At 50.1% G+C, this 25,628-nt stretch overlaps 1 protein-coding gene across 5 annotated transcripts in view; it reads left to right on the top strand.

Annotated features, from left to right (window-relative positions):
* LOC140728905 (succinyl-CoA:3-ketoacid coenzyme A transferase 1, mitochondrial-like) overlaps nt 1-25,628 on the top strand; it is a 69,816-nt gene that overhangs the window by 8,184 nt on the left and 36,004 nt on the right. For all 5 annotated transcript variants that reach the window (XR_012099205.1, XR_012099203.1, XR_012099204.1 and 2 more), the window contains exons 2-10: nt 8,648-8,756; nt 11,094-11,184; nt 11,672-11,807; nt 14,405-14,554; nt 14,720-14,826; nt 17,696-17,756; nt 19,150-19,257; nt 22,152-22,266; nt 24,037-24,131. Coding sequence is in view for 2 of the 5 variants with exons in the window: in XM_073047990.1 (XP_072904091.1) it covers nt 8,648-8,756; nt 11,094-11,184; nt 11,672-11,807; nt 14,405-14,554; nt 14,720-14,826; nt 17,696-17,756; nt 19,150-19,257; nt 22,152-22,266; nt 24,037-24,131 (972 nt within the window). In the remaining 3 variants the exon portion in view is untranslated. The remainder of the gene's footprint in view (nt 1-8,647; nt 8,757-11,093; nt 11,185-11,671; nt 11,808-14,404; nt 14,555-14,719; nt 14,827-17,695; nt 17,757-19,149; nt 19,258-22,151; nt 22,267-24,036; nt 24,132-25,628) is intronic.

Genomic DNA, 25,628 nt, shown 5'->3' with positions numbered 1-25,628 from the left:
CTGCTCTGCCATTCCATCATGGCTAATATATTTTCCTTCTCAACTCCATTCTCCTGCCTTCTCCCCATTACCTGTGATATCCTGACTAATCGAGAACCTATCAACCTCTGCCTTAAATGTACCCGATGACTTCGCTTCCACGGTTGTCTGTGGCGATGAATTCCACAGGTTCACCACCCTCTGGCTGAAGAAATTCCTCCTCTCTGTTCCAAATGGATATCCTTCTATTCTGAGGCTGTGCCCTCTGGTCCAAGACCCTCCCACTATAGCAAGCATCCACGCTATCTTGAGCTTTCAATATGCAATATTTCAATGTGCTATAACCTCTCACCAATTTGTTGCAGTTTCTTTCAGATAGATAGATAGATACTTTATTCATCCCCATGGGGAAATTCAACTTTTTTCCAATGTCCCATACACTTGTTGTAGCAAAACTAATTACATACAATACTTAACTCAGTAAAGAATATGATATGCATCTAAATCACTATCTCAAAAAGCATTAATAATAGCTTTTAAAAAGTTCTTAAGTCCTGGCGGTAGAATTGTAAAGCCTAATGGCATTGGGGAGTATTGACCTCTTCATCCTGTCTGAGGAGCATTGCATCGATAGTAACCTGTCGCTGAAACTGCTTCTCTGTCTCTGGATGGTGCTATGTAGAGGATGTTCAGAGTTATCCATAATTGACCGTAGCCTACTCAGCGCCCTTCGCTCAGCTACCGATGTTAAACTCTCCAGTATTTTGCCCACGACAGAGCCCGCCTTCCTTACCAGCTTATTAAGACGTGAGGCATCCCTCTTCTTAATGCTTCCTCCCCAACACGCCACCACAAAGAAGAGGGCGCTCTCCACAACTGACCTATAGAACATCTTCAGCATCTCACTACAGACATTGAATGACGCCAACCTTCTTAGGAAGTACAGTCGACTCTGTGCCTTCCTGCACAAGGCATCTGTGTTGGCAGTCCAGTCTAGCTTCTCGTCTAACTGTACTCCCAGATACTTGTAGGTCTTAACCTGCTCCACACATTCTCCATTAATGATCACTGGCTCCATATGAGGCCTAGATCTCCTAAAGTCCACCACCATCTCCTTGGTCTTGGTGATATTGAGATGCAGCTAGAGAGTTGCCACAGAATCTTCCAACTCGAGCTCTTATCCTCACAGCTCCTGCCCCGCCGAGGAGCGGGTAGGGTGCCCTGCTCATCTGAGAATCTTGTGAGGGGAATCTGCTCCTTGTACAGGAAGATTTGTATCGAGTGTCCTCTCTCCTGAGCTGAGGGATTGTGTGTTCAAATCTGAATTAACGAGCTAATGACCAGAAGCACATGTTGACACTTTTCAAGAGATCAGCTGATCTATCTCGGGGTGTGTGTGCGCGCACGCGTTTCTATGAGTAACCTAGCCAGAAATTTGCATGCCAACTGTAAACTGAAGATAATCCCAGGCTAATGGTCTCTGAGCTGCCAGCCTCCTTCAACGGCTCAGGACTTGTCTCACTTTGATGTTGCTTTTCCAGTAATGTGTGAATAGGCAGTAATCACATATTACAGATCCGAGCTGTGTTAAACAGGATCTCACCTGAAACCACCTAGACACCGACTGATTGTTGCCTGTAATAACACCATAAGACATAGGAGCTATTAGGCTATTTGGCCCATCGAGTCTTCTCTGGCATTCAGTCATGGCTGATCCTTTTCTTTTCCCCTTCCTCAGTGCCAGTTCCCAGCCTTCTCCCCTTTGATGCAGGGTCCTGTCGAGCTCGGCCTTAAATATGTCCAACAGTCTGGCCTCCACAGCTGCCTGTGGTATTAAATACAAAGTCACCACCCTTTGGCTAAAGAAATTTCTCTGCATGCTGTTTGAAATGGATGCTCCTTGATCCTGAAGCTGTGTCCTCTTGTCCTAGACCCCCCCCCCCCCCTTCCATGGGGAAACATCCTTTCCACAGCTACTGCTTAGGCCTTTCAACATTTGAAAGGTTTCAGTGAAATTCTCCCCCCCCCCCCCCCCCCATCTTTCTAACTTCCAGTGAGTACTGACCCAGAGCCATAATGTTCCTGGTTTCATCCTTGTGAACCACCTCTGAACCCTCTCCAATGCCAGCACATCTTTTCTAAGATGAGGGGCCCAAAACTGTTCACAATACTCCAGGTGAGGCCTCACCCCTTATAAAGCCTCAGTATCACATCCCTGCTCTTGTATTCTGAAACTCTTGAAATGAATGCTAACATGGCATTTGCCTTCCTCACCACCGACTCTACCTGCAAGTTAACCTTTAGGGTGTTCTGCACAAGGACTCCTAAGTCTCTTTGCTTCTCAGATTTTTGGATTTTTCTCCCCATTTAGAAAATAGTCCACACATTTGTTTCTATTACCAAAGTGCATGATCATGCATTTTCTAACATTGTATTTCATTTGCCAGTTTCTTGCCCATTTTTCTAATCTGTCTCAGTCCTTCTGCAGCCTACCTGTTTCCTCAACACTACCTGCCCCTCCAGCAATCTTCGTATCATCTGCAAACTTGGCAACAAAGGGTCTATTCCATCATCTAAATCATTGATATACGGCATTTTAAAAAAGCACTCCCAACACTGACCCCTGCGGAAGACCACTGGTCACTGGCAGCCAACGTGAAAAGGATCCTTCATTCCCACTCGCTGCCTCCTACCAATCAGCCAATGCTCTGACCATGCCAGTAACTTTCCTGTAAGACCATGGGCTCTTAACTTAGAAAGCAGCCTTGTGTGTGGCACCTTGTCAAAGGCCTTCTGAAAATCCAAATATATAACTACCACTGCATCCCCTTTATCTATCCTACTTGTAATCTCCTCAAGGAATTCCAACTGATTTGTTGGGCAGGGTTTCCTCTTAAGGAGACCATGCTGACTTTGTCTGAACTTGTCATGTGTCACCAAGTACTCCATAACCTCATCCTTAACAATTGACTTCAACATCTTCCCAACCACTGAGGTCAGGCTAACTGGTTTAATTTCTTTCCTGCTGCCTTCCTCCTTTTCTTACAGTCGAGTTGCATCTGCAGTTTTCCATTTCTCTGGCACCATGCCAGGGTCCAATGATTCTTGGAAGATCATTACTAATGCCTCCACAGTGTCTACTGCTACCTTTTCAGAACCCAAGGATGCAGTTTATCTGGTCTGGGTGGTTTATGTACCCTTGGGTCTTTCAGCTTTTTGAGCACCACCTCTCTTGTAATAGTAACTGCACCCACTTCTCTTCCCTCACTCCCTTCAACATCTGGCACACTACTCCTGTCTTCCACAGTGAAGACTGATGCAGAATACTAATTTAGTTCATCTGCCATCTCCTTGGCCCATTATTATTTCTCCTGCCTCATTTTCTAGTGGTCCTATATCCACTCTCATCTCTCTTCTATGTTCTACATACTTGAAAAAGCTTTGTTCCACTTTGTTATTGTTTGCTAGCTTACTTTCATCTTTTATCTTTTCCCCCCAAATGACTCTTCTAGTTGCTCTCTAGGTTTTTAAAAGCTTCCCAATCCTCCATCTTTCTGCTAATTTTTGCTTTGTTGTATGCCCTCTCTTTCGCTTTTACATTTGATTTGACTTCCCTTGTCAGCCATGGTTGTATTATCTTGCCATTTGAGTATTTCTTCACTTTTGGAATACACATGTCCTGCACCTTTCTCATTTTTCCCAGAAACTCACACCATTGCTGCTCTGCTGAAATCCCTTCCAGCAGCTCCTTCCAATTTACTTTGGCCAACTCCTCTCTCATACCACTGTAATTTCCCTTACTCCACTGAAATACTGCTACATCAGACTTTACTCTCTCCCTATCAAATTTCAAGTTCTGCTCAATCAATATTGTGATCACTGTCTCCTAAGGGTTCTTTTACATTAAGCTCCCTAATCACCTCCGGTTCGTTACACTATACCCAATCCAGTTTAGCTACACCTGCTCGTTAAAGCAAATATCTAACCAGCCAATCCTGTGCCAGCAACACAGTGCACAAAAGCATGTAGACATGGTTAGGAGGTTCAGTTGGGAAGCTCCTCCAGCAATTTGTTGACCACTTTCCTGTTTCTGCACTCTGTGACTCTGACTCTCTTTCCAGCTTGTGAATATTTTTACAACGCCACATAACACAGGTGACTACAGTTGTGTAGCAATTAGCACAACGCTTTACAGCGCCTGTTATCACCAGCCGAGTTTAATTCCCTCCGCCGTCTGTAAGGAACACACACTAAATGCTGGAGGAACTCAGCAGGCTAGGCAGCATCTATGGAAAAGTAAATAGTGGACCTTTAGGGCTGAGACCCTTCTTCAGGACTGGAAAGGAAGGGGAGAGTTTGGAGTAAGAAGGTGTGGGGGAAAGGAAGGAGTAGAAGGTGGTAGGTGAATCTGGGGGGGGTGGTGGTGAAGCAAAGAGCCAAGAAGTCAATTCGTGAAAGAGATGAAGGGCTGGAAAAGGGGGAACCTGATGGGAAAGGATCGAAGACCCTGGAAGAAAGGGAAGGGGGAGGAGCACCAGAGGGAGGTGAGGAACAGGTTCTTGCTTTCTATGAGGAGTTTGCACGTTCTTCCAAGACTGCAAGGGTTCCCTCTGGGTGCTCCATTTCCCTCCCACTTTCCAAAGATGTACGGATCAGGGTTGGTGTTGGAACCGTGGCGACTCTTGCGGCTGCCTCTCGGCGCATTCTCAGTCTGTGTTGGTTGTGAATGCGTTTCACTGTCTGTTTCAATGTACTTGTGACAGATAAAATTAATCTATTCTCTGAGCGAGGGTCAGTGCCTCCTGTGGAGTATTTGCTGAGTGTTATGACTCAGTACTCTAATGAACACCTGGAAGCCTTTGTGAAATCTCTCTCTGCAGTAGGGATTTAGATTACGCTATCTGTAGTTTAACCTGGGTTATCAGTTGGAGTGGGACAATTGTTTGCTGGCTAGTTCCTTCATTCATTAATTTACAATGGACTCGGTAGTTACACAGTGATCTTTGCTGGCACCTCTCTGCGCACACACCTGTATTTAAAATGCTTGAATCACACCATCCCTAAGGCTATGTGTTTAGTGCTTAACCTTTTGCTTCATGAACGGTCTTGTCTGGGGACGCTGGAAGTCTCTCAGTGTCCATCTCCGAAGAGTATGTACACATTGTCGATCTGACCACCGACGTTAGCGAATCCCGGGGGGGGTGGGCAAGGCAATCTGTCACGCGGGGCCTGCGAGCCTCCCCTAACCTCTTGCTGCCGTTCAGTGGATTTTGCAGGCTTGCACTCCTCCATTTTCTCTGCTGTGTGTTCCTCTCAATACGTCTCACAAGCCCTGACCCATTACTGTTGTGATGGGGGCACGGGTGCATCAGGATTGGGGTGTGCAGACTGGGAAACAGCTGCTTTGTGCAAGGGTGTGTATTAAACATGTCAAAAATCAGTGAAAACTGCAAGATTTACAAAAAGAGATCAGCGCCCTCTCTTACAACAATATATAGCCTCATATTTTGGTGTGAAGATAGAAAAAGATATAAAAGCTTTCTATCTTTCTCTCTTCCCCCCCCTCCCCACCATCTTTAATCACCCACAAAGTTAACTTAAGACTGCGCATGATTTGGAATGTGGTGCACCCCACAATGAATGTAGTTACACACACAACGTGCTGGAGGAACTCGGCATCTATGGAAAAGTGCACAGTCGACGTTTCGAGCTGAGATCCTTCAGTAGGACTGGAGAATAAAATGTTGAGTAGATGTAAAAGGTGGGGGAGGGGAGAGAGAAAAACACAAGGTGAAATGTGAAAGGGGGAGGGTTGAAGTAGTTGGTGAAAGAGATACTGGGCTGGATAAGGGGAGGGGGGGGGGGGAAGTCTGATAAAAGAGGACAGAAGGCCTGGGAAGAAAGAAAAGGGGGGGATGAGCACTGGAGAGACGATGGACCAGCAAGGACTTAAGGTGAGAGAGGTGATGGTGGGGAGGGACGGGGGTCATTACCAGAAGTTCGAGAGGTCAATGTTCATGCCATCAGGTTGGAGGCTACCCAAACAGAATATAAGGTGTTGTTCCTCCAACCTGAGTGTGGCCTCATCACGACAGTGGAGGAGGCCGTGGATAGACATATTGGAATGGGAAGTGGGCTTAATTGGATGGCCACTGGGAGATCCTGCTTGTTCTTGCAGACGGAGCGTAGGTGTATCCCTTTTTTCTGGCTTCCTCCTTCCCCTACCCCCCACTTCCCTCCCCCCCCCCCCCCCCACCTTTTAAATCTACTCCTCAGCATTTTTTCTCCAGTCCTGATGAAGGAATTTGTGTGTGTTGCTCGGATTTCCAGCATATACGGACTCTTTTTATGAATGTAGTTGTAATCATAAATGAAGTATCTCCCTTAAGTATCATATGCAAACAATGTGTACACATTTACACATCCCCATTGTGGAATATCCCACCGTCTATGTCAGGAAAGCACCATAAAGCCAACCCATTATAAACATGTACTTGGGGGAAGACATTGAACTGTGTGAACTCCACGGAATTACAAGAGAGTGTGAGAGTGAGTGTGTGTACGTACAGAATGCATTTACCAAGCACACTCTGTCACAATGATACACAAGCCAGGACAGTACATATGGAGAGCACGCTGTTTTAAAGTGCCAGTGACCCATCTTTGCCCCTTCTCCTGTCAGTAGAAATGGTTTTGAGTCTATCTCCTGTGCACTACATGCATTTTGAATTATGTTTTAATTGGTAATATTTTGTTTTATATGCTGTGTGTGATATAAGCTTTGTGGGTGCACCATGGTCCAGAGGAACATCGTTTCATTTGGTTGTACAATAAACTTGAACTTGTATGACACAGGCCATTCAGCCCATTGGATCCAGACCAGCCCCCAGAGTTTCAATCCCACTAGCTCCACTGATTAATTATCCCCATCGTCCAGCACTAAGATGAGTTACAGGAACCTTTTATCACATCTTTGGGATGTGGGTTGAGACTGGAACACCCAGAGAGGAGACGATGAGCGGTTAGTGTAACTGTTACAGCGCCAGTGATCACGGTTTAGTTCTGCAGCTGTCTGTAAGGATTTTGTATGTTTTCCCCCCTCAGCCTTTACTATCCATGTACCTGTTCTGCCTCCACCAACTTCCTCAGGTTCCTATTAAATCTCTCCCCCTCCCTCTCCCTTTAAACCTGTGCCATCTCGTCCTGGATTCCACAGTCCGTGGAAGACCGTCCACTCTCACGCTCTGGATACCTGACAAACTTTGATGCACCTGCTGGTCTGCTACTGCCTAAGGAGTAAAGACCTACCCGGCCTCTCCCTGTAACTTAGCCGTGCCAACATCTAGTAAAGATGGAATACTGATGCAAGTGAGTCTTTATTTACACCTGTATCTGACTGTGCGTGGTGCACATGGCTATGAACTCTCTTGTTCATTTGTCCCTCCCCACTGATCTCCCCGTCTCCCTCCTGTCATTTATTTGAGACAAGTGGTACACCAGCCCCTTCACCTCTCCCTCATCACCATTCAGGCCCACAAACAGTCCTCCTAGGTGAAGCAACACTTCACCTGAAAGTCGTTCAGGGCTGTCTATTTTATCTGGTGTGGCCTCCTCTATGTCAGTGACACACATCGTAGATTGGGAGACCGCTTTGTTCGTGCACCTTCGCCCTGTTCACTGAAAAAAAGGTATTTCCCAGTGGCCTTCCATTCCCACTCTGACGTGTTGGTCTGTGGCCTTCTCGACTGACGTGATGAGGCCACACTCAGGTTGGATGTGTAACACCTCGTATTCTGTTTGGGTAGCCTCCAACCAGATGGCATGAACATTGATTTCTCTGACTTTGGGTATTTTTGCCCCCTTCCCCCCCCCCCCCCCCCTCCATTTCCCACTCTGGCTCCCCTCTTACCTTTCCTTTTCTACCCAGCTGCCCTTTATCTCCCCCAGTTTCACTCTTTCCCTTTCTTCCATGGTTCACTCTCCTCTCCTGTCAGATTCCTCCTTCAGCCCTTTACCTGTCACACCTATCACCTGCCAGCTTCTCATTTCATCCCTCGTCACCTACTCACCTTTACCTTCCCCCTCACCTGGTCACACCTATCACCTGCCAGCTTCTCATTTCATCCCTCGTCACCTACTCACCTTTCCCCTCCCCTCACCTGGTCACACCTATCACCTTGTACTCCTTCCCCTCCCCCCACCTTATTATTCTGTCATCTTGCCCTTCCCTTTAAAGTTCTGATGAAAGCCTGAAACGTTGACGGTTTATTCCTCTCCATTGATGCTGTGTGTGTTGTTGTTCTGGATTTCCAGTTCCTACAGAATCTCTTGTGTCTATAGTGAACCTCACTTGCCTGTGGTTATCTACGCTGTCCATGCTTACAGAGCTTTATACCGTGTGTGTTGCTTTTTCCCAGTCCTGGCAGTGTAGAGCAGGTTCCCCAACCTGGGGTCCATGGACTCTTGGTTAATGGAAGGTTGGGAACTGCTGTTGTAGAGGATAATTCATTCCATGCCTCATCCCTGCCCCAACAGTTTCTGACAGGACAGTGCCCAGTCCTTTCCCTTCTCGGTAAGGCACAGTGAGAGTGTCGGGTAATAAGTTGGCCGGGAATGTGGAGGGTTTTTAGCAATCACTCACCCCGTCCCATCTGTTTCCTGTTCTCAGGGTTGCAGCTGTTTCTTCTCCACTAGCGCTCAGCGGCCAACCAAGTTCTACGATGATGCCGAGGCTGCTGTGAAAGACATTCCAGATGGTTCTACGCTACTGGTGGGAGGTGAGGTCACTCTGGTGTGTGTGTGTGTGCGCTCTGTGCTTGGAATCCAGCTAGCTGTGCCGTAATGTTTTACAGCTCCTGTGATGAGCAGTTGGGCTCAGTTCTTGTCAGTGTCCATAAGGAGACTGTGACCACGTGGGTTTCCTCTGGTCCCCCCTCCCCCCCACGTTCCAGAGGTGTGCAGGTTAGTGTTGGAAAGTTGGCATCAGAAGTATAGTGGCACTTGTGGGCTGCCCCCAGCACATCCCCGTTGGTCGTTGATGCAAGCTTCGCATGTTTTAATGTACACGTGGGAAATAAGGTTGGAGAAACTTGGCAAGTCAGGCAGCATCTGTGGAAGGAAGAAGGCATTTACATTTTGCGTTATGATCCCTCTTCTGGACTGAGAGGGGAGATGGCTGGTGTGATCTGATGAAGGGAAGGAGTAGAGCAAGAGTTGGCAGGTGAGGGGTGGATCCAGGTGAGGGGGGGGATGATGGGCAGATGGAGGAGGGTGAGTAGGATAGTGACAGGCTGGCAGATGATGAGTGGATCCAGGTGAGGAAGGGAGAGTAGGAATAGTGACAGGGACTGGGAGGTGATGGGCCCGAGGTTACAGAAGGCTGGGTATAGTGGAATCGAATGGGGGGTGGTGTATGGAATATAGGGAGAGAGTGGGAGGGGAGTGGGATGATAGGGGAGGAAACAGTGATGGAGGTGGGTGTAGCAGAGACTGGGTAGATTAATAGGAAGAGAAGAGGGTGCAGAGATGAGAAATGGTGTTGGAGGTGGGTGGGTAGATCAGGAGGACCTGAAGAAGGGACATGGGGGGGGGGAAGTTACCAGGAGTTGGAGTGTGAGGTGTCCAGGTGGGATGTGAGGCCCTCTTCCTCTGGTGTTTTGTGTTACTGCCTATGGTGAATGTTTGAGACAGACTCTCTGTACTGTGACTCACGCTCAATCTGTGTAAGGTTCTGCCTCGGGTTCAAGTCTGAGAACTATATAGCAGCAAAGCAGGCCATTTGGCCCACTGTGTCTGTGCCAGCCCGCGGTTACCTGTAACACGGAGTATTGTGAGAGTTCCACCACCCTTTGCGTTCCAGATATGAAACACTGTCTCAGTGGGGAAAGAATTCTTCCTCCAATCCCCTGTACCCACCGCTCATCTTACACCCATCTTCTGAGAGGAGTTCCTCTCAGAACAGTACAGGCCCTTTGGCCCACAGTGTTGTGCTAACCTAGTAACTTACTCTAAGGTCAGTCTAACCCTTCCCTCCCACATAGCCCTCTATTTTCCTGTCATCCATGTGCCTATCTGAGAGTCTCCTAAATTCCCCTAATGTGTCTGTCTCTCCCACCACCCCACACACCTACCACAGTTTAAAACAAAGTACCTCGGACATTCCTCCCCATCTACTTTTCTCCATCCACATTGAAATTATGCCCTCCGCCCATTAGCCATTTCTGCCCTGGGGAAAAGTCTCTGTCTTTACCTCTGATCTTACGCACTCAATAAATCTGCCTTGAACTTTTACCATTAACGTGACAGTACATATAGGTGGCCATGTACTACCCTCCTTCAGCCCAAAGAGAAAAGCCCTTGCTACCTATCGGGTAGTGAGGACGTTCCTCGATATCTTCCCGAATCTCCTTGTTATACGTCTATCAGATCAGGTCCCCCTTGACCTCTTACTCTCCAAGGGAAGCCCAGTTTCTTTGTTGTGAAACACTCTAAACTGGGAATCTTCCCTGCACCTCCCTAGTGCAAGCACATCGTTAGTGTGCTGAGCAGAACGGAGCACAGTATCCCAGCTCTAAATATAAAGTTGTGCCATAGCCCTTCTGCCCTTCTACACTACCCCATGGTTCATTCAGTATGCCACCTTCATCTCCTTGTCTACCTGCACTGTCTCCTTTTAGGATTGACATTAGCTTTGTCTCCTGTACACTGAAATGCCTCATTTGCGCCAACAACTGGGATGTGCTTGGGGCTGCCAGCAAGTGTTACCACGCTTTTGGCACCCACGTAGCATGCCCAGAACTCACTAACCCTACTGTACGTCTTTGTCCTGTGGGATGAAACCAGAAGAAACCCATGTGGTAATGGGGAGAACGTACAGACTCCTTGCAGACAACAATGGAACGGAGCCCAGCCTGCTGGTACTGTAAAGTATTACACTAGGGATGGGTGCACATTGTCCCTTAACACTCCACATTCTTTCAGGATTATACTCCATCTGCCATTTCTCCCATCTAACCAATCTTGTACCTTGGCCTGTTCCACATGAGAGCCAGATAAACTCCTAGCGTCCGTGGAAAATGTGAATGGACTCCATTCTGACCTGCTCTCTGTATTAGGCTTTGGGCTGTGCGGAATCCCGGAGAACCTCATCAGTGCCCTGCTGAAGACCGGCATCAAGGGAATCACGGCCGTCAGCAACAATGCGGGGTGAGTCCGCCACAGTGCTCCAGGTGGAAGGAGGTGAATGAGTGAGGGGGGCTCGAGGATGATAACTGAATGGGTCCGGCGGGGTGGGGGGGGACGCTGGTCCAAGCTGAGGCTGAACAGTGAGAGGCAACAGGAGACCTGCACGCAAGGCACTAGAACACAGGTAAACCTGGGCAGTGTGTGAACTTCTCACAGATGGTGCTGAATCTTGGGGAATTCTTTGTATGTAGGAGCAAATTGGGCATTTGGCTCATCAAGTCTGCACTACCATTCCATTATGGCTGATGTATTATCCCTTTTTAATCCCATTCTCCTGCATTCTTCCTGTAACCTTTGACTAATCAAGAACCTATCAAGCTGTGCTTTAAATATACCCATCGACTTGGCCTCCACAGCCGTCTGTGGCAACAAATTCCAGTTTCACACCCTCTGGAATTCACGGCTGATTGTTGGACCTCTGACCCTCTTTCCCCAAACGTCTCTGCAGAGTGGATAACTTTGGCCTGGGGCTTCTGCTGCACACCAAGCAGATCAAGAGGATGGTGGCGTCCTACGTGGGTGAGAATGCAGAGTTTGAGCGCCAGTACCTCAGCGGAGAGCTGGAAGTTGAGCTGACGCCACAGGTGAGAAATGTTCAAGTGATTCCAACATTGTCTGGTTGTGCCCCTGGAGCCTGGGGCATGTTCTCTACACCCATCCGTTGTTACCCATGTCTCTTACCCTGGGGCCATTTTAATTTAACTAATTAGAAACATAGAAAACCTACAGCACGATACAGGCCCCTTGGCCCACAATGCTGTGCGGAACATGTCCGTACTTTAGAAATTACCTAGGGCTAATTAATTAGTTTAGAGATACAACACAGGATAGGCCCTTCTGACCCTTTTAGCTGTGCCACCCAGCAGCCTCTGATTTAACCCTAGTCTAATCACAGGACAATTTACAATGATCAGTTAACCTACCAACCGGTACATCTTTGGACTGTGGGAGGAAACTGGAGCACCCGGAGGAAACCCACACAGTCACAGGGAGAATGTACAAACTCCTCACAGGCAGCTTCAGAATTGAACCTGGGTCATTGGTACAATAAAACGGTTTACAAAGATTGTAGGTGTAGTGGATAGTGAGGAAGGTTTTCAAAGCTTGCAGAGGGATCTGGACCAGCTGGAAAAATGGGCTGAAAAATGGCAGATGGAGTTTAATACAGACAAGTGTGAGGTGTTGCACTTTGGAAGGAAAAACCAAGGTAGAACATACAAAGAAAATGGTAGGGCACTGAGGAGTGCAGAAGAACAGAGGGATCTAGGAATACAGATAAACTTCCCTAAAAGTGGTGTCACAAGTAGATAGGATCCTAAAGAGAGCTTTTGGTACATTGGCCTTTATAAATCAAAGTATTGAGTATAAGAGTTGGAATGTCATGGTGAGGTTGTATAAGGCATTGGCAAGGCTGACTTTGGAGTATTGTGTGCAGTTTGGTCACCAAATTACAGGAAGGATATTAATAAGGTTGAAAGAGTGCAGAGAAGGTTTACAAGGATGTTGCTGGGACTTGAGAAACTGAGTTACAGAGAAAGGTTGGCTAGGTTAGGAATTCTTATACACCAGTGAAAAAGTGTATAAGAATGAGAGATTTGATAGAGGTATATAAAATTATGATGGGTATAGATAGAGTGAATGCAAGCAGGCTTTTTCCACTGAGGCTAGGGGAGAAAAAAACCAGAGGACATGGGTTAAAGGTGAAGGGAGAAAAGTTTAAAGGGAACATTAGGGGGGCTTCTTCAGGCAGAGAGTGGTGGGAGTGTGGAATGAGCTGCCAGATGAAGTGGTGAATCCGGGCTCACTTTTAACTTTTAAGAAAAACTTGGATAGGTACATGGCTGAGAGGTGTATGGAGGGATATGGGCCAGGTGCAGGTCACTGAGACAAGGCAGAAAAATGGTTCGGCACAGCCAAGAAGGGCCAAAAGGCCTGTTTCTGTGCTGTAATGTTCTATGGTTTTCCTAACCACTACACTACTGTGTTCTCCGCACTCATCCCATACCTCCTGATTCCCTCATTATCCACATCTAGAGTATTCTGAGTGACTGACTCTTTGGTAGAGAGTGTAACCGAGTCACCACCCTCTGTGTAAGTAGTTTATTCTCCTTGTCCTCTGTGGCCAACTCCCATCGCTCAAGAACCAAACTGATAAATTTAGGTAAACTAGTTTATTACTACCAGATGTAAATTGATGAACTTTATTTCACATGCTGACCATTGAGATAATTTCATCACAACAGTGCACTGAGTGGAAATGCAGAGTAAAGGGTTACAAAGAGTGCAGTGCAGATAGACAATAAGGTGCAAGGTCTTGAGGTAGATTGTGAGGTCGAGTGTTTCATTGTACAAGAATTTTGCTCGTTGGTTTTAGCAGCGTAGAAGCTCTCCTTGAGCCCGGTGCTCCGTGTTTTCAGGCTTTTGTATCTTCTCCCTGATGTGGGGGGGGGGGGGGGGAGAGAATGTCTGGGGTGGGGGGGGGGGGGGGTTGTGAGCGTGTTGGCTGCTTTACTGGGACAGAAGTGCAGACAAGGTCCATGGAGGGACCGCTGTTCTCAGTGGAAAGGATTCCCTTTCTACCAGTCCTGCACTGTGCACTGAAATGTATGGTGAAGTGTGTCGCTTGTATCAAAGACCAACTCAGTCCGCGGATGTGCTGGGGACAGCTCCCTTGCCTCCTCACCTGAACTTTCAGCCTCCAGCTGATGCCTTCGAGCCTCTAAGTCCCTCCCCTTCGAGGATTGCTAGGTTTGACTACTCGGCTGAAGTTAATGAAATAACCCATAGCAACAGGTCTGACCTTATTTATTCCACTAATTACAACCTCAAAAACAACAATGCCAGCAATCTTGTCGAGCCTGATTTCCAAGCGGTGAAGCGATCTGTAGGGGTGACACTCTACCTTGGTACATGTGACAAAAACAAACCCATTTGCCCTTTCACCAGCTCGTGCTGACCCTGCCCAGTCTGTGAGCACTTCATTAAGAATAGTTCCCTGTGTGAACAGCTCTGTGGTTCCCTGGTTTTCTCCCTCCCTCCTTCCTTGAATGGTATGGTAATGCTTGCCTCCTTTCAGTGTGTGAGAAAACGTTCCCGAATCGGTGGCAATTTGGAAGGTGACAGTGCATCCACTTGGTCTGTGTTCAGGTGACCCCTCCTGACCGCCTGTTTGTCCCGGCAGGGAACTTTGGCCGAGAGAATCCGAGCTGGAGGCGCGGGTATCCCAGCGTTCTTTACTCCGACAGCGTATGGCACACTTATTGAAGAAGGTGGCGCCCCCATTAAATACAACAAGGATGGCAGCATCTGCATAGCGAGTGAGCCCAGAGAGGTAGGGGTCTTTTCACTCGAGTGAACCTCCTCCGAACCCTTTCCAGTAACAGTATATCCTTTCTTTGATAACCGATCAGAATATTCCAAGTACGGTCTGCCGGACTTACTTACCAAGCCTTGCATTACATCCCTGCTTTTCTGGTTTGATGGTGTTTGTTCCCAGGTGCGGGAGTTTAATGGCCGACACTACATCATGGAGAAGGGAATCACTGGCGACTTCGCCCTCATTAAGGCTTGGAAGGCTGATCGAGCTGGCAATGTCATTTTCAGGTAATCTTGCCCGTAGCTGCAGTCTGATTTGTGGTGAAGCAGTTGGCCAGGCATGGTACATGCAGGAAAATAAATGCAGGCACCAAAAATCTTATTGTAAACAAAACAAGTGCTTTGACTGATTCATTAACTCTGGTTCTCAGCACAGAAACAGGCCCCTTGGCCCATCAAGTCTGCACTCACTCTGTTACTCTAAATCCCACAGTAAACACATTTTATTCTCCCCGTTGGCATGCCACAGTAGAGTAGCGGTCAGTACAACCCTGTTACAGCTCAGGGTATCTGAGTTCATTCCCCCCCCCCGTCTGTGAGGAGTCTGTGCGTCCCAGCCCCCGTCTGTGAGGAGTCTGTGCGTCCCAGCCCCCGTCTGTGAGGAGTCTGTGCGTCCCAGCCCCCGTCTGTGAGGAGTCTGTGCGTCCCAGCCCCCGTCTGTGAGGAGTCTGTGCGTCCCAGCCCCCGTCTGTGAGGAGTCTGTGCGTCCCAGCCCCCGTCTGTGAGGGGTCCGTGCGTCCCAGCCCCCGTCTGTGAGGAGTCCGTGCGTCCCAGCCCCCGTCTGTGAGGGGTCCGTGCGTCCCAGCCCCCGTCTGTGAGGGGTCCGTGCGTCCCAGCCCCCGTCTGTGAGGGGTCCGTGCGTCCCAGCCCCCGTCTGTGAGGGGTCCGTGCGTCCCAGCCCCCGTCTGTGAGGGGTCCGTGCGTCCCAGCCCCCGTCTGTGAGGGGTCCGTGCGTCCCAGCCCCCGTCTGTGAGGGGTCCGTGCGTCCCAGCCCCCGTCTGTGAGGGGTCCGTGCGTCCCAGCCCCCGTCTGTGAGGGGTCCGTGCGTCCCAGCCCCCCCGTCTGTGAGGGGTCCGTGCTTCCCCAGCCCCCCCGTCTGTGAGGGGTCCGTGCTTCCCCAGCCCCCCCGTCTGTGAGGGGTCCGTGCTTCCCCAGCCCCCCCGTCTGTGAGGGGTCCGTGCTTCCCCAGCCCCCCCGTCTGTGAGGGGTCCGTGCTTCCCCAGGCCCCTTGGCCCATCAAGTCTGCACTCACTCTGTTACTCTAAATCCCACAGTAAACACATTTTATTCTCCCCGTTGGCATGCCACAGTAGAGTAGCGGTCAGTACAACCTGTTACAGCTCAGGGTATCTGAGTTCATTCCCCCCCCCCCCCCCCCCCCCCCCCCGTCTGTGAGGAGTCCGTGCGTCCCAGCCCCCGTCTGTGAGGAGTCCGTGCGTCCCAGCCCCCGTCTGTGAGGAGTCCGTGCGTCCCAGCCCCCGTCTGTGAGGAGTCCGTGCGTCCCAGCCCCCGTCTGTGAGGGGTCCGTGCGTCCCAGCCCCCCCGTCTGTGAGGGGTCCGTGCTTCCCCAGCCCCCCCGTCTGTGAGGGGTCCGTGCTTCCCCAGCCCCCCCGTCTGTGAGGGGTCCGTGCTTCCCCAGCCCCCCCCGTCTGTGAGGGGTCCGTGCTTCCCCAGCCCCCCCGTCTGTGAGGGGTCCGTGCTTCCCCAGCCCCCCCGTCTGTGAGGGGTCCGTGCTTCCCCAGCCCCCCCGTCTGTGAGGGGTCCGTGCTTCCCCAGCCCCCCCGTCTGTGAGGGGGTCCGTGCTTCCCCAGCCCCCCCGTCTGTGAGGGGTCCGTGCTTCCCCAGCCCCCCCGTCTGTGAGGGGTCCGTGCTTCCCCAGCCCCCCCGTCTGTGAGGGGTCCGTGCTTCCCCAGCCCCCCCGTCTGTGAGGGGTCCGTGCTTCCCCAGCCCCCCCGTCTGTGAGGGGTCCGTGCTTCCCCAGCCCCCCCGTCTGTGAGGGGTCCGTGCTTCCCCAGCCCCCCCGTCTGTGAGGGGTCCGTGCTTCCCCAGCCCCCCCCGTCTGTGAGGGGTCCGTGCTTCCCCAGCCCCCCCGTCTGTGAGGGGTCCGTGCGTCCCCCCCATGACAAATGGGTTTCCCCAGGTGCTCCGGTTCCATCCCACAGTCTGCAGATGTACCAGTTGGTAGGTCAGTTGGTCGTAGATCGTCCTGTGATTAGGCTGGGGTTAAATTGTTGGGTTTCTGGGCAGTGTGGCTCAGTGGGCTGGAATTGCACTGTATCGTAAATAAACGTTCCTGCTGTATTCTCATCCCATCACACAAACGGCTATTTAACCCACTGGCTTGTTTATCTTTGAGATTGTGGAGCAAACCAGAGCCCTGGGGGAAACCCACAGGATCTTGGGGAGAATACGGACAATGCTGGGGTTCAGGGTCGAACCCAGGTCTCTGGTGCTGAGGGAGTGGGGGTGGGGGGGTGGGGGCAGCTCTCTGAGCTCTCCAGAAATACAGCCTTTGTTTTCCCCAATTTTCCAGTTTTCATTGAACTCCGTGGCCATTGCTGCGATGGAGTACGGATCGTTCCTCTCTCAGACAGGAGTGCAGACTTCAGAATTGGGTTCCATATCACCGGCATGTGCTGTGAGATTTGTTGTTTTGACCCAGCAGTACATTGCAATACTTAATAATAAAAAGTATAAATTACAGTAAGCTATATAGTGTAAAAGAAAGCCAAAAAAAATTAAGTAGTGAGGTGGTGTTTATGGACTCGTCTGTTCAGAAATCTGATGGTGGAGGGGAAGAAGCTGTCCACGGAGTGTGTGTCTTCAGGCTCCTGTACGTCCTCCCTGTTGGTAGCGATGAGCAGTGGGCATGTCCTGGGAGAGGGGGGTCGTTATTGATGGATGCCTCCTGTTTGAGGCGTCGCCTTCTGAAGATGTCCTCAAAGCTGGGGAGACCAGCCTGTGAAATGGCAGGCAGCATACTGTGGCCTGCTCCGGGTTTCTCCTGCTCAGGAGGACCATTGCTGTGTTTCACTCCCAGTCCCTGAGTGCTGGAACTTGTTGTACTGGTCTAATACTGATCCCTCACCTCTTCCAGGAAGACGGCGCGCAACTTCAATCAGACCATGTGTAAAGCTGCCAAAGTGACCGTGGTGGAGGTACGTTGGTGCCTGTTTATTGAGGTGCAGTGTGGAATAGGCCCTTCAAGCTGTGCTGCCCAGCATTTCACCCCTGGTTTGATCCTAGCGCAATGACAGGACAATTTACGTTGTCCAATTAACCTACTATTTGGCAACACCCACAATGCAGGAGGAGCTCAGCAGGCCAGGTAGCATCTATGGAAAAGAGTACGGTTGACCGTTGACTATACTCTTTTTTTTCCATTGATGTTGCCTGTCCTGCTGAGCTCCTCCAGCATTTTGTGTTACCCCAGTGAGACAGGGACATGCCTGTCCTAGCTTGTGAGTCGGCTCTGACGGACTGGGCGGATGAAATCTACAGTGATTTCCAGCATCTGCAGATTTTCTCTTGTTTGTGAACCTACTCACTGGTGAGTCCGGGAGGAAACCGGAGCACCCGGACACACGTTCCACGAGGAGGGCGTACGGACTTATTACGGATGACTTTGGAATTGAACTCCAGCTCTCTGAGCGGCAATAGCGTTGTGCTGAGCACGTGTGCTCGTGGCTACCGTGATGAGCGGCCTCGAGGGCTTGAGTCGTAACGAGTGACTGGGATTGTTTTGCCTGGAGGGTATGAGGCTGAGGAGGTATACAGTTGACGGGTACGTGGATGGGAAGGGCTAATCTGGAGTTTCCTGGCAGACGTGGTGTTTCCTATAATGGCGGGAGGCCCTTGTGAGAGAATTTTAAAAGTGGAAATCTCACCTTTGGAATTCTGGATGCAGTGGTATGAGTGTTCTCCACATCTGGGGACTTCTGTGGTTGCGTAGATGACCGTGATGTCTGTGCCTTGTCCTGCCCTTCGCTCTCCACGGGGTGTTACAGAACAGCCTTCCTGGCCGTTGGATCTCACTGGAGATCTCAACCACCCAGACCGTCAGAGCTGACGTCACAAGCGTGCCCCTATCTCACCGGGGTATGAGTCCATTGGTTACCCTCACTGCCTGTCAAAGCAGTGTACCGGGATGTGGCAGCCGTCGGATACAAACAGCTACTTGGAGCCACAGGTGAGAGCTGAGTGTCTGGTGGGGGACCAAAGGTGAGTGAGCTGCCCCAGAATGGACACGACAAGCCCCTTCACCTCCCTGCTACCCCTCCCTGGACATCATGTACATCCTTGGACAGACATTGAGTCTTAGAATAATACAATACAAGGGGCCTGTTTCCATGCTGGAAAACTCGATAACTAGCTAACGAATGATGATCTGGCTGGGTGTCTGGTGGATTTCCTCAGAATACCCCAGCAGTTCCTTGGGTTGTGTTGGTGGTTAATGTAAATGACGCATTTCACTGTGTGTAAAAGAATCTGATTGTGAGGGCCACCTCTCTGAGCACTGCTAACTGGGGCACCTTGCCCGTGTCTCCCCAGGTGGAGGAGGTCGTCGACACGGGAACCTTTGCCCCTGAGGATGTGCACATACCCAGTATATACGTTCAGAGGGTCGTGAAGGGGCAGCAGTACGAGAAGCGTATCGAGGTGAGTGTTTCCGCTGTGCACTGAGCGCCGAGGGGGAGACACTGCCTCTTCTTCCACAGGACGGCGCTTGCCTACGCTCTGACCGGCTTCCCTGGAGGGGACGCAGCTTCTCTGCTAAAACAAGGTGCTGGAGGCGTTGGGCATGCTGGCCCCATCCGTCCAAGCATTGAGCTTAGAGTAAGGGTTCTGTTCCTGATGACCTTCGTCCCATACGGGACACTGAGGATGTGATAGATAGGAGCTACAGGGAGGCAGTCGACCCTGGGCTGCAGGAGGCAGTCGACCCTGGGCTGCAGGAGGCAGGTAACTGGGCAACTGTCAGGAGAGGGAATGGGCAGCCAGTACAGAGAGCATTCCCTGTGGCCATTCCCCTCAGTAATGGCTATAGTGCTGTGGATACTGTTGAGGGGCGACCTACCGGGGTGTGGGGGAAGCAACAGTGATGGGGTCTTTGGCACCATGTCTGGCGTTGTGGCTCAGAAGGGAAGGGGGGTGGTGGTGGAAGAATTGGGGATACCATAGTTAGAGGTGCTGCATAGAGAATTTGGGGAGTTGGGTAGAAAGCTGGAAAGCAGGACCGCCAGGGTAGTAATCTCTGGATTGCTGCCTGAACTTCCCACCAGTAAGGGTAAGAACAGGACGATTGGATAGGTGGATGCTTGGCTGAGAAACTGGTGCAGGGGGCAATTTCTGGATCAATGGGATCTCTTCTGGGGAAGGTTTGACGTGCACAAAAGAGACAGTTACATCTGAACCAGAGGGGGACCAATATCCTTGAGGGCAGCTTTACTAGAGCTGTGGGGAGGGTTTAAACTAATCTGGGAGGGGTTTGGGAACCAGAGTGATGGGGCTGAGGATGAGGCAGGTGGTATAGAAGCAGAAGGGGTGTGTAGTGAGACTGTCAAGAAGCGCAGGCTGCTGATAGGGCAACACTGCAGTTAACAGGACAAGTTGCAGTGTGGGGTGGCATTGCTCTGTTGGTAAAAAAATCCTTGGAGATGACATAGAATTGGAAGCTGTAGAATCGTTGCAGGTAGAGGTAAGAAACTGTAAAGGCAAAAAGACCCTGATGGTATTTGCATATGGGCCTCTGAACGGTAGCCAGCATGTGGTGTACAAATTACAATGGGAAATAGAAAAGGTAAGCCAAAAGAACAATGTTAATAGGACAGTCGTTTGGTATAATCATTTCGGTGCTGGATATCCCAGAGAGAATTTGCAGAATGCCGACAAGATGTTTTTTAGAGCAGCTTCTGGTTGAGCTCTCTAGGGGTCAGCTATTCTAGATTAGGTGTTGTGTAATGAACCAGATTTGAATAGGGAGCTGAAAGTAAAGGAACCCTTTGAGGCAGTGATCATAATACAATAGAATTCACCTTGCGGTTTGAGAGGGAGAAGCTAAAACCAGATGTGTCAGTTCAGTGGAGTAAAGAGAATTACAGAGGCATGAGAGAGGAGCTGGCCAAAGTTGATTAGAAGGCTACACTGTCAGGGATGACAGTGGAACTGCAATGGCTGGAGTTTCAGGGAGCAATTTGGAGCTGCATGATAGATCTCAAAGAAGAAATATTCTAAAGGCAGGATGATACAACTGAAGAAAGAAACTGGGAGGTGATGGGTGAGAGCAGGTGGAGAAGGGAGGGGGGATGAGGTAAGAAGCTGGGAGGTGATAGGTGGAAAAGGGCTGACGAAGAAGGAATTTGATAGAGGATGGGGACCATGGAAGAAGGGGGGTGGGTGATGAGCAGGTGAGGAGAAGAGAAGGGTTGAGATGGGAACCAGAATGTCCAATGGAAAGAAGTGAGCAGATGTTAGAGAAATCAATTTTCATCTCCTTGTTTCAAACACACAGTCCTGCGAAGGTTATCTGCAGATGTTGGGTGGGCATTCTTATCTTTTGAGCACACCTGTGGCAACATCTTTGAGTTGTTCTGGCCAAAGGCAAGGGTGCCTGGTTGCTTGGGACCAAGGTAGGAACCTGTCTGCATGGAGACTGTAGAGTTACCCCAGAACATCCCCCTGTGCTGTCTGTTGGTGTGTTCGAGGCTGAATTCCACTAAGGGCTGTTCTGGTGGAGCAGGCTTGAAGAGGCAAATGGCCTGTCCCTGTTCTTCTGAGAGGAAAAGTGGAAATTGTAAAATGGATGCTACTGAAATGACAAGGGTGCTGGGAGAAGCTGATCTTTGAAGGCGGGAGGAGAGGTACTGCGGTAGGGAGCTCAGTAAAGCTGGTGTGGCCATGACTGGAATACTGCAGCTTCTCGGGTTCAGGAGGGGCCCGATCACGGAACAGGGTTATTATCGGGTTTATTGTCACTGTTTTATACCACGTGAAATTTGTTTTTTGCTTTTTATTTGTGACGGCAGTGCAGTGCAAAGACAAAGTTACTATTAACTCTAAAAATAAATGGTGTAACAGAAAGAGGGGTGGCATGGTAGGCATAACACGACTGCACCAGCCACCTGGGTTTGTCCCGCCACTGTCTGTAACGGGTTTGTGAGCGTGTGGGTTTCCTCCGGGTGCTCTGGTTTCCTCCCACATGCCAAAGACGTATGGGTTAGCTTAGTGAGTTGTGGGCTTGGTGTGTTGGTACTGGAAGTGTGGCAACACCTGAGGATTGTCCCCAGCACGTCTTCAGACCATGTTGGTTGTTGATCCAATGGATTTCACTGCATGTTTTGATGTACAGGTGACAAATGAAGTTTATCTTTCATCTGCCACTTCACTGGAGAGGTGGATGGTTTCCCTCCTCTCGCTCAGCCTCGTGGAATAGCCCAAAGCTGTCTGTCCCGATGCCCCAATTCCCCCAGAGTGCCAGCCCTCGTATGTGAGCTGTCTGCAGTCCCCTCCCAGTTTCCATGATCTTCCATTTCTAAGACCTTGTTCCTGTTCAGAGACTCACGCTCCGGAAGCCGGGCGACAGCAAGCCCAAAGCCAAGACGGAAGCCGACATCGTGAGGGAGCGCATCATCCGCAGAGCGGCGCTGGAGTTTGAGGACGGCATGTACGGTATCCTTCTGCATGTTACCCTGGCTCTGGGTGTACTCCCCAGCTCTGACCACCTGGTTTCTTATCACTGACGTACAGCGTGACATTTGTAGTTTTGCAGCACAGTACAGAGCAAAACATTAACAAGTTACTATAAATTACAAAACAGGAAGATTAGCAAAGTAGCGTTCAAGGATAAATCGGAATAAAGCTGAGCTGAGTGTGTCTCTGTACCTCCTCCCCGATGGCGGAAGTGAGCTGGGGGTCCTTGGGGCATCTGCTTCTTGAAGATGCCCTCTGGTGGGGAAGGTTGAGCCTGTGACGGAGCTGGCTGGTCTGCGGACTCCAGCGATCCTGTGCTGTGGCCCCTCCCCTCCACACCAGACGGTGATGCGACGATCTCCATGGTACATCGTAGACAGTTTGGAATAGTACGGTGAGGGATGGAGGATTAGAGGACAGACCCTCCCCACCCAGGACATGTCCTCTTCTCATTCCCACCATCACGGAGGAGGTACAGGAGCCTGAAGGTGTTCATGCTGTGCTCAAGGGACTGAGCTGGATGAAATCAAGTGCCAGACACCACTGTTACCGAGCACGTAAGAATACACTTATCAGGTAGTCAAGGATTAATTTGTGTGCATTTTGCTGATGATATCTTACTTTGCAAATCTTGAATCTGTTCATGACGCAGTTTGTGTTTCACTGGGAGCTATGGGGGGGGGGGAGGTGGCCTTGACTTGGTTGCTCTTAAATAGAGAGATGCCCTTGTCACCTTGTTGGATTTCAGGGTGCCAAAGACAGTGCGAGACAGACGATGAGATCCCTGCAGTTGTCGTGGGGGGAGGGGGGGTCTCCCTCATCCGATGTGTCATCCTGGATGTTGATGTGGGGAGAGGATAAAGAGGCTGAAGTGGAGGTAACAAAAGTAGGAAAGATGGGGGCAGGGTGAGGTATTTGGCCTCGAGTAGGTTGTTAGACCACAGGAAGGTGCTGATTGGAACAGTTGTTATGATAAGGGGTGAGCTGGAGAGGTGAGGACGGGAGTTAACCCCGCTATTACCCTCTTCGTTAGGGATTGATGTCAAGAGCTGCAGGGTAGCATTGCAGTTGTATAAAACTTAGGTGTTTCATGTTCAGTTCTGGTCACCTCATTGTAGGAAGGATGTGGAAACTTTAGAGAGGATGTAGAGGAGATCTTCCAGGATGCTGCCTGGATTGGAGAGCATCTCTTGTGCGGATAGGTTGAGTGAGCTAGGGATTTTCTCTTTGGAGTGACAGGATGAGAGGTGTATAAGATAAGAGGGATAGATCGAGTGGACAGTCGAGAGATTTTTTTCTCAGGGTGGTAACGGCTAATTCGAGAGGGCGTAATTTTAAAGTGACTGAAAGAAGGTATGGGGAGGGGATGTTGGAGGTAAATTGTTTCCCCAGAGAGTAGTGAGTGTGTAGAATGTGCTACTAAGGCTGATGTTTGAGGCAGATACATTTGAGAGGCTCTTAGATAAAGCACATGGATGATAGAAAAATGGAGGGGTATGTGGAGGGAGGTTAGAATGACTTTGGAGTAGGCTAAAAGGTGGACACGACTTTGTGGGTTGACTGGCCTGTAGTGTGTTCTGTTACTAGTGGGCTTTTGGAGGCAAATGGCGTACCGGCCCTGGCCCTGGAGTAGTGGTCAGTCGCAGCCAGACCCTGTCCAGAACCACACTGGCGACTTCCAGCCAGACCCTCTGTAACTGTTGTGTGAATGTTTTGAGTTCCTTTTTGACCTTAACCAGGTTGCGGCAGCGAACCTGGGCATTGGGATGCCGATGTTGGCCAGTAACTTCATCCGAAAGGACATCACGGTGCACCTGCAGAGCGAGAACGGTGTCCTGGGGCTGGTAAGAGTGGTGTACTGAGGAGGTCTCATCCGGGTACATTTCCTGTTCAAGTGAGGGGCAGGAGTTCAGTTCCAGTTCCACATCACGTTGACCAGAGCACCTGGCCATTGTAAATAGTACAGGCCCTTTGGCCCAGAAACTCCTGCTAACCAGGATGCCTGACAGAGCCCATGACCCTCTGCATCCTCTTGTCCAGTTAACACCCAGATGACAGATGGGTGCCAGCAGGCTGCGGCTGCTGTGAGAGTGGAGTCTGCCCGTTCTTGGAGCAGGATGGGACAGAGTGAGGGGAGACTGGGCTGGCCAGAGGCACCCCTGACCTGTTGAAAGACTGGGGGGTGTACACTCAGAGCGGGGTAGTGCAGGATATAGGAGAGAGGGACTGGGCAGGTCAGGCAGCATCTACGGAGAGGAATAATCTGTCGATATTTTATTTATTTCGAGACACAGCATGGAACTTCCAGCTTTACTGCAGCCCATCAATTTAACCCCGGCCTAATCACAGGGCGATTTACAATCACCAGTTAACCTACCTACTGTTACATCTTTGGAGCATCCAGAGAAAACCCACATGGTCACGGCATGGAATGAACAAGCTTGCTTACAGAGGGCTCTGGAATTGAACTCTGAACTCTGACACACTGAGCTGTAAAGGTCGTGCAAACTGCTGTGCCACTGTGGTGCCCCAGTCTCAACAGAAGCGTAGTGCTTTAGCGCACCAGTGATCAGGGTTCAGTTCCTGTCACTGTCTGTAAGGAGTTTGTATGTTCTGCCTGAGGCCGTGTGCATTTCCTCCCATGTCCCAAAGGTGTATGAGATAGTGTCAGGAAGTTGTGGGAATGCTCTGCATGGAGTCTCTTGTGGGCTGCCCCCAGCCCATCATCGATCTGAGTCCGTCATTAACGCAAACAACACATTTCACTGTATGTTTCGATGTACGTGTGACAAGTAAAGCTAATAGGGCCAGAGAGGAAGGGACCAGCCCATTCTGGCTTCATGAACCAAAACATCTGTTCTTTATTCCCCTCCGTAGTTGCTGCCTGTCCTGCTGAGCTCCCCCAGCAGTTTGTGATTTTTGATCAAGATTTGCAGCATCTGCAGAGTCTCTTGTGTGCAGGGGGAGATTTTCGTTGGTTGGTTAGTGACGCCTGTCTTTAATGAACCCCTGTACAATAGATTGTTTGGTTGTTTTTGCAGTTGTGTGTCACGCCTTGTGCATCTCCACCTTTGCACTGCCAAGAGGCCCATCCTACTGTTTTAATAGATGTGCAAGAAGAGTTCTGTTTCCTCAGCCTGTGAGCACCACCCCCCCACCCCCCGCCCCCCCGGCTCACATGTCTGCGGTGCATGCAGTGATTTGGAACCAGTTCCCTTTGACTGCCACTGGATTCGGGCGATGGAGGCTGGGAGAGGAGCATCTAGTAAAGTATTTGTCTCTGTGTGCAGTGAAGCAGCATACCCTGTCAATTCTGAGAAATCCCTACAGCCTTGCTGACC

This window comes from Hemitrygon akajei, chromosome 6 (assembly GCF_048418815.1).
Source record: "Hemitrygon akajei chromosome 6, sHemAka1.3, whole genome shotgun sequence".
In the NCBI taxonomy this organism is placed as follows: Eukaryota; Metazoa; Chordata; class Chondrichthyes; order Myliobatiformes; family Dasyatidae; genus Hemitrygon; species Hemitrygon akajei.
The sequence above is the reverse complement of the archived record's forward strand: the minus strand, read 5'-3'. Positions and strand labels throughout refer to the sequence as shown.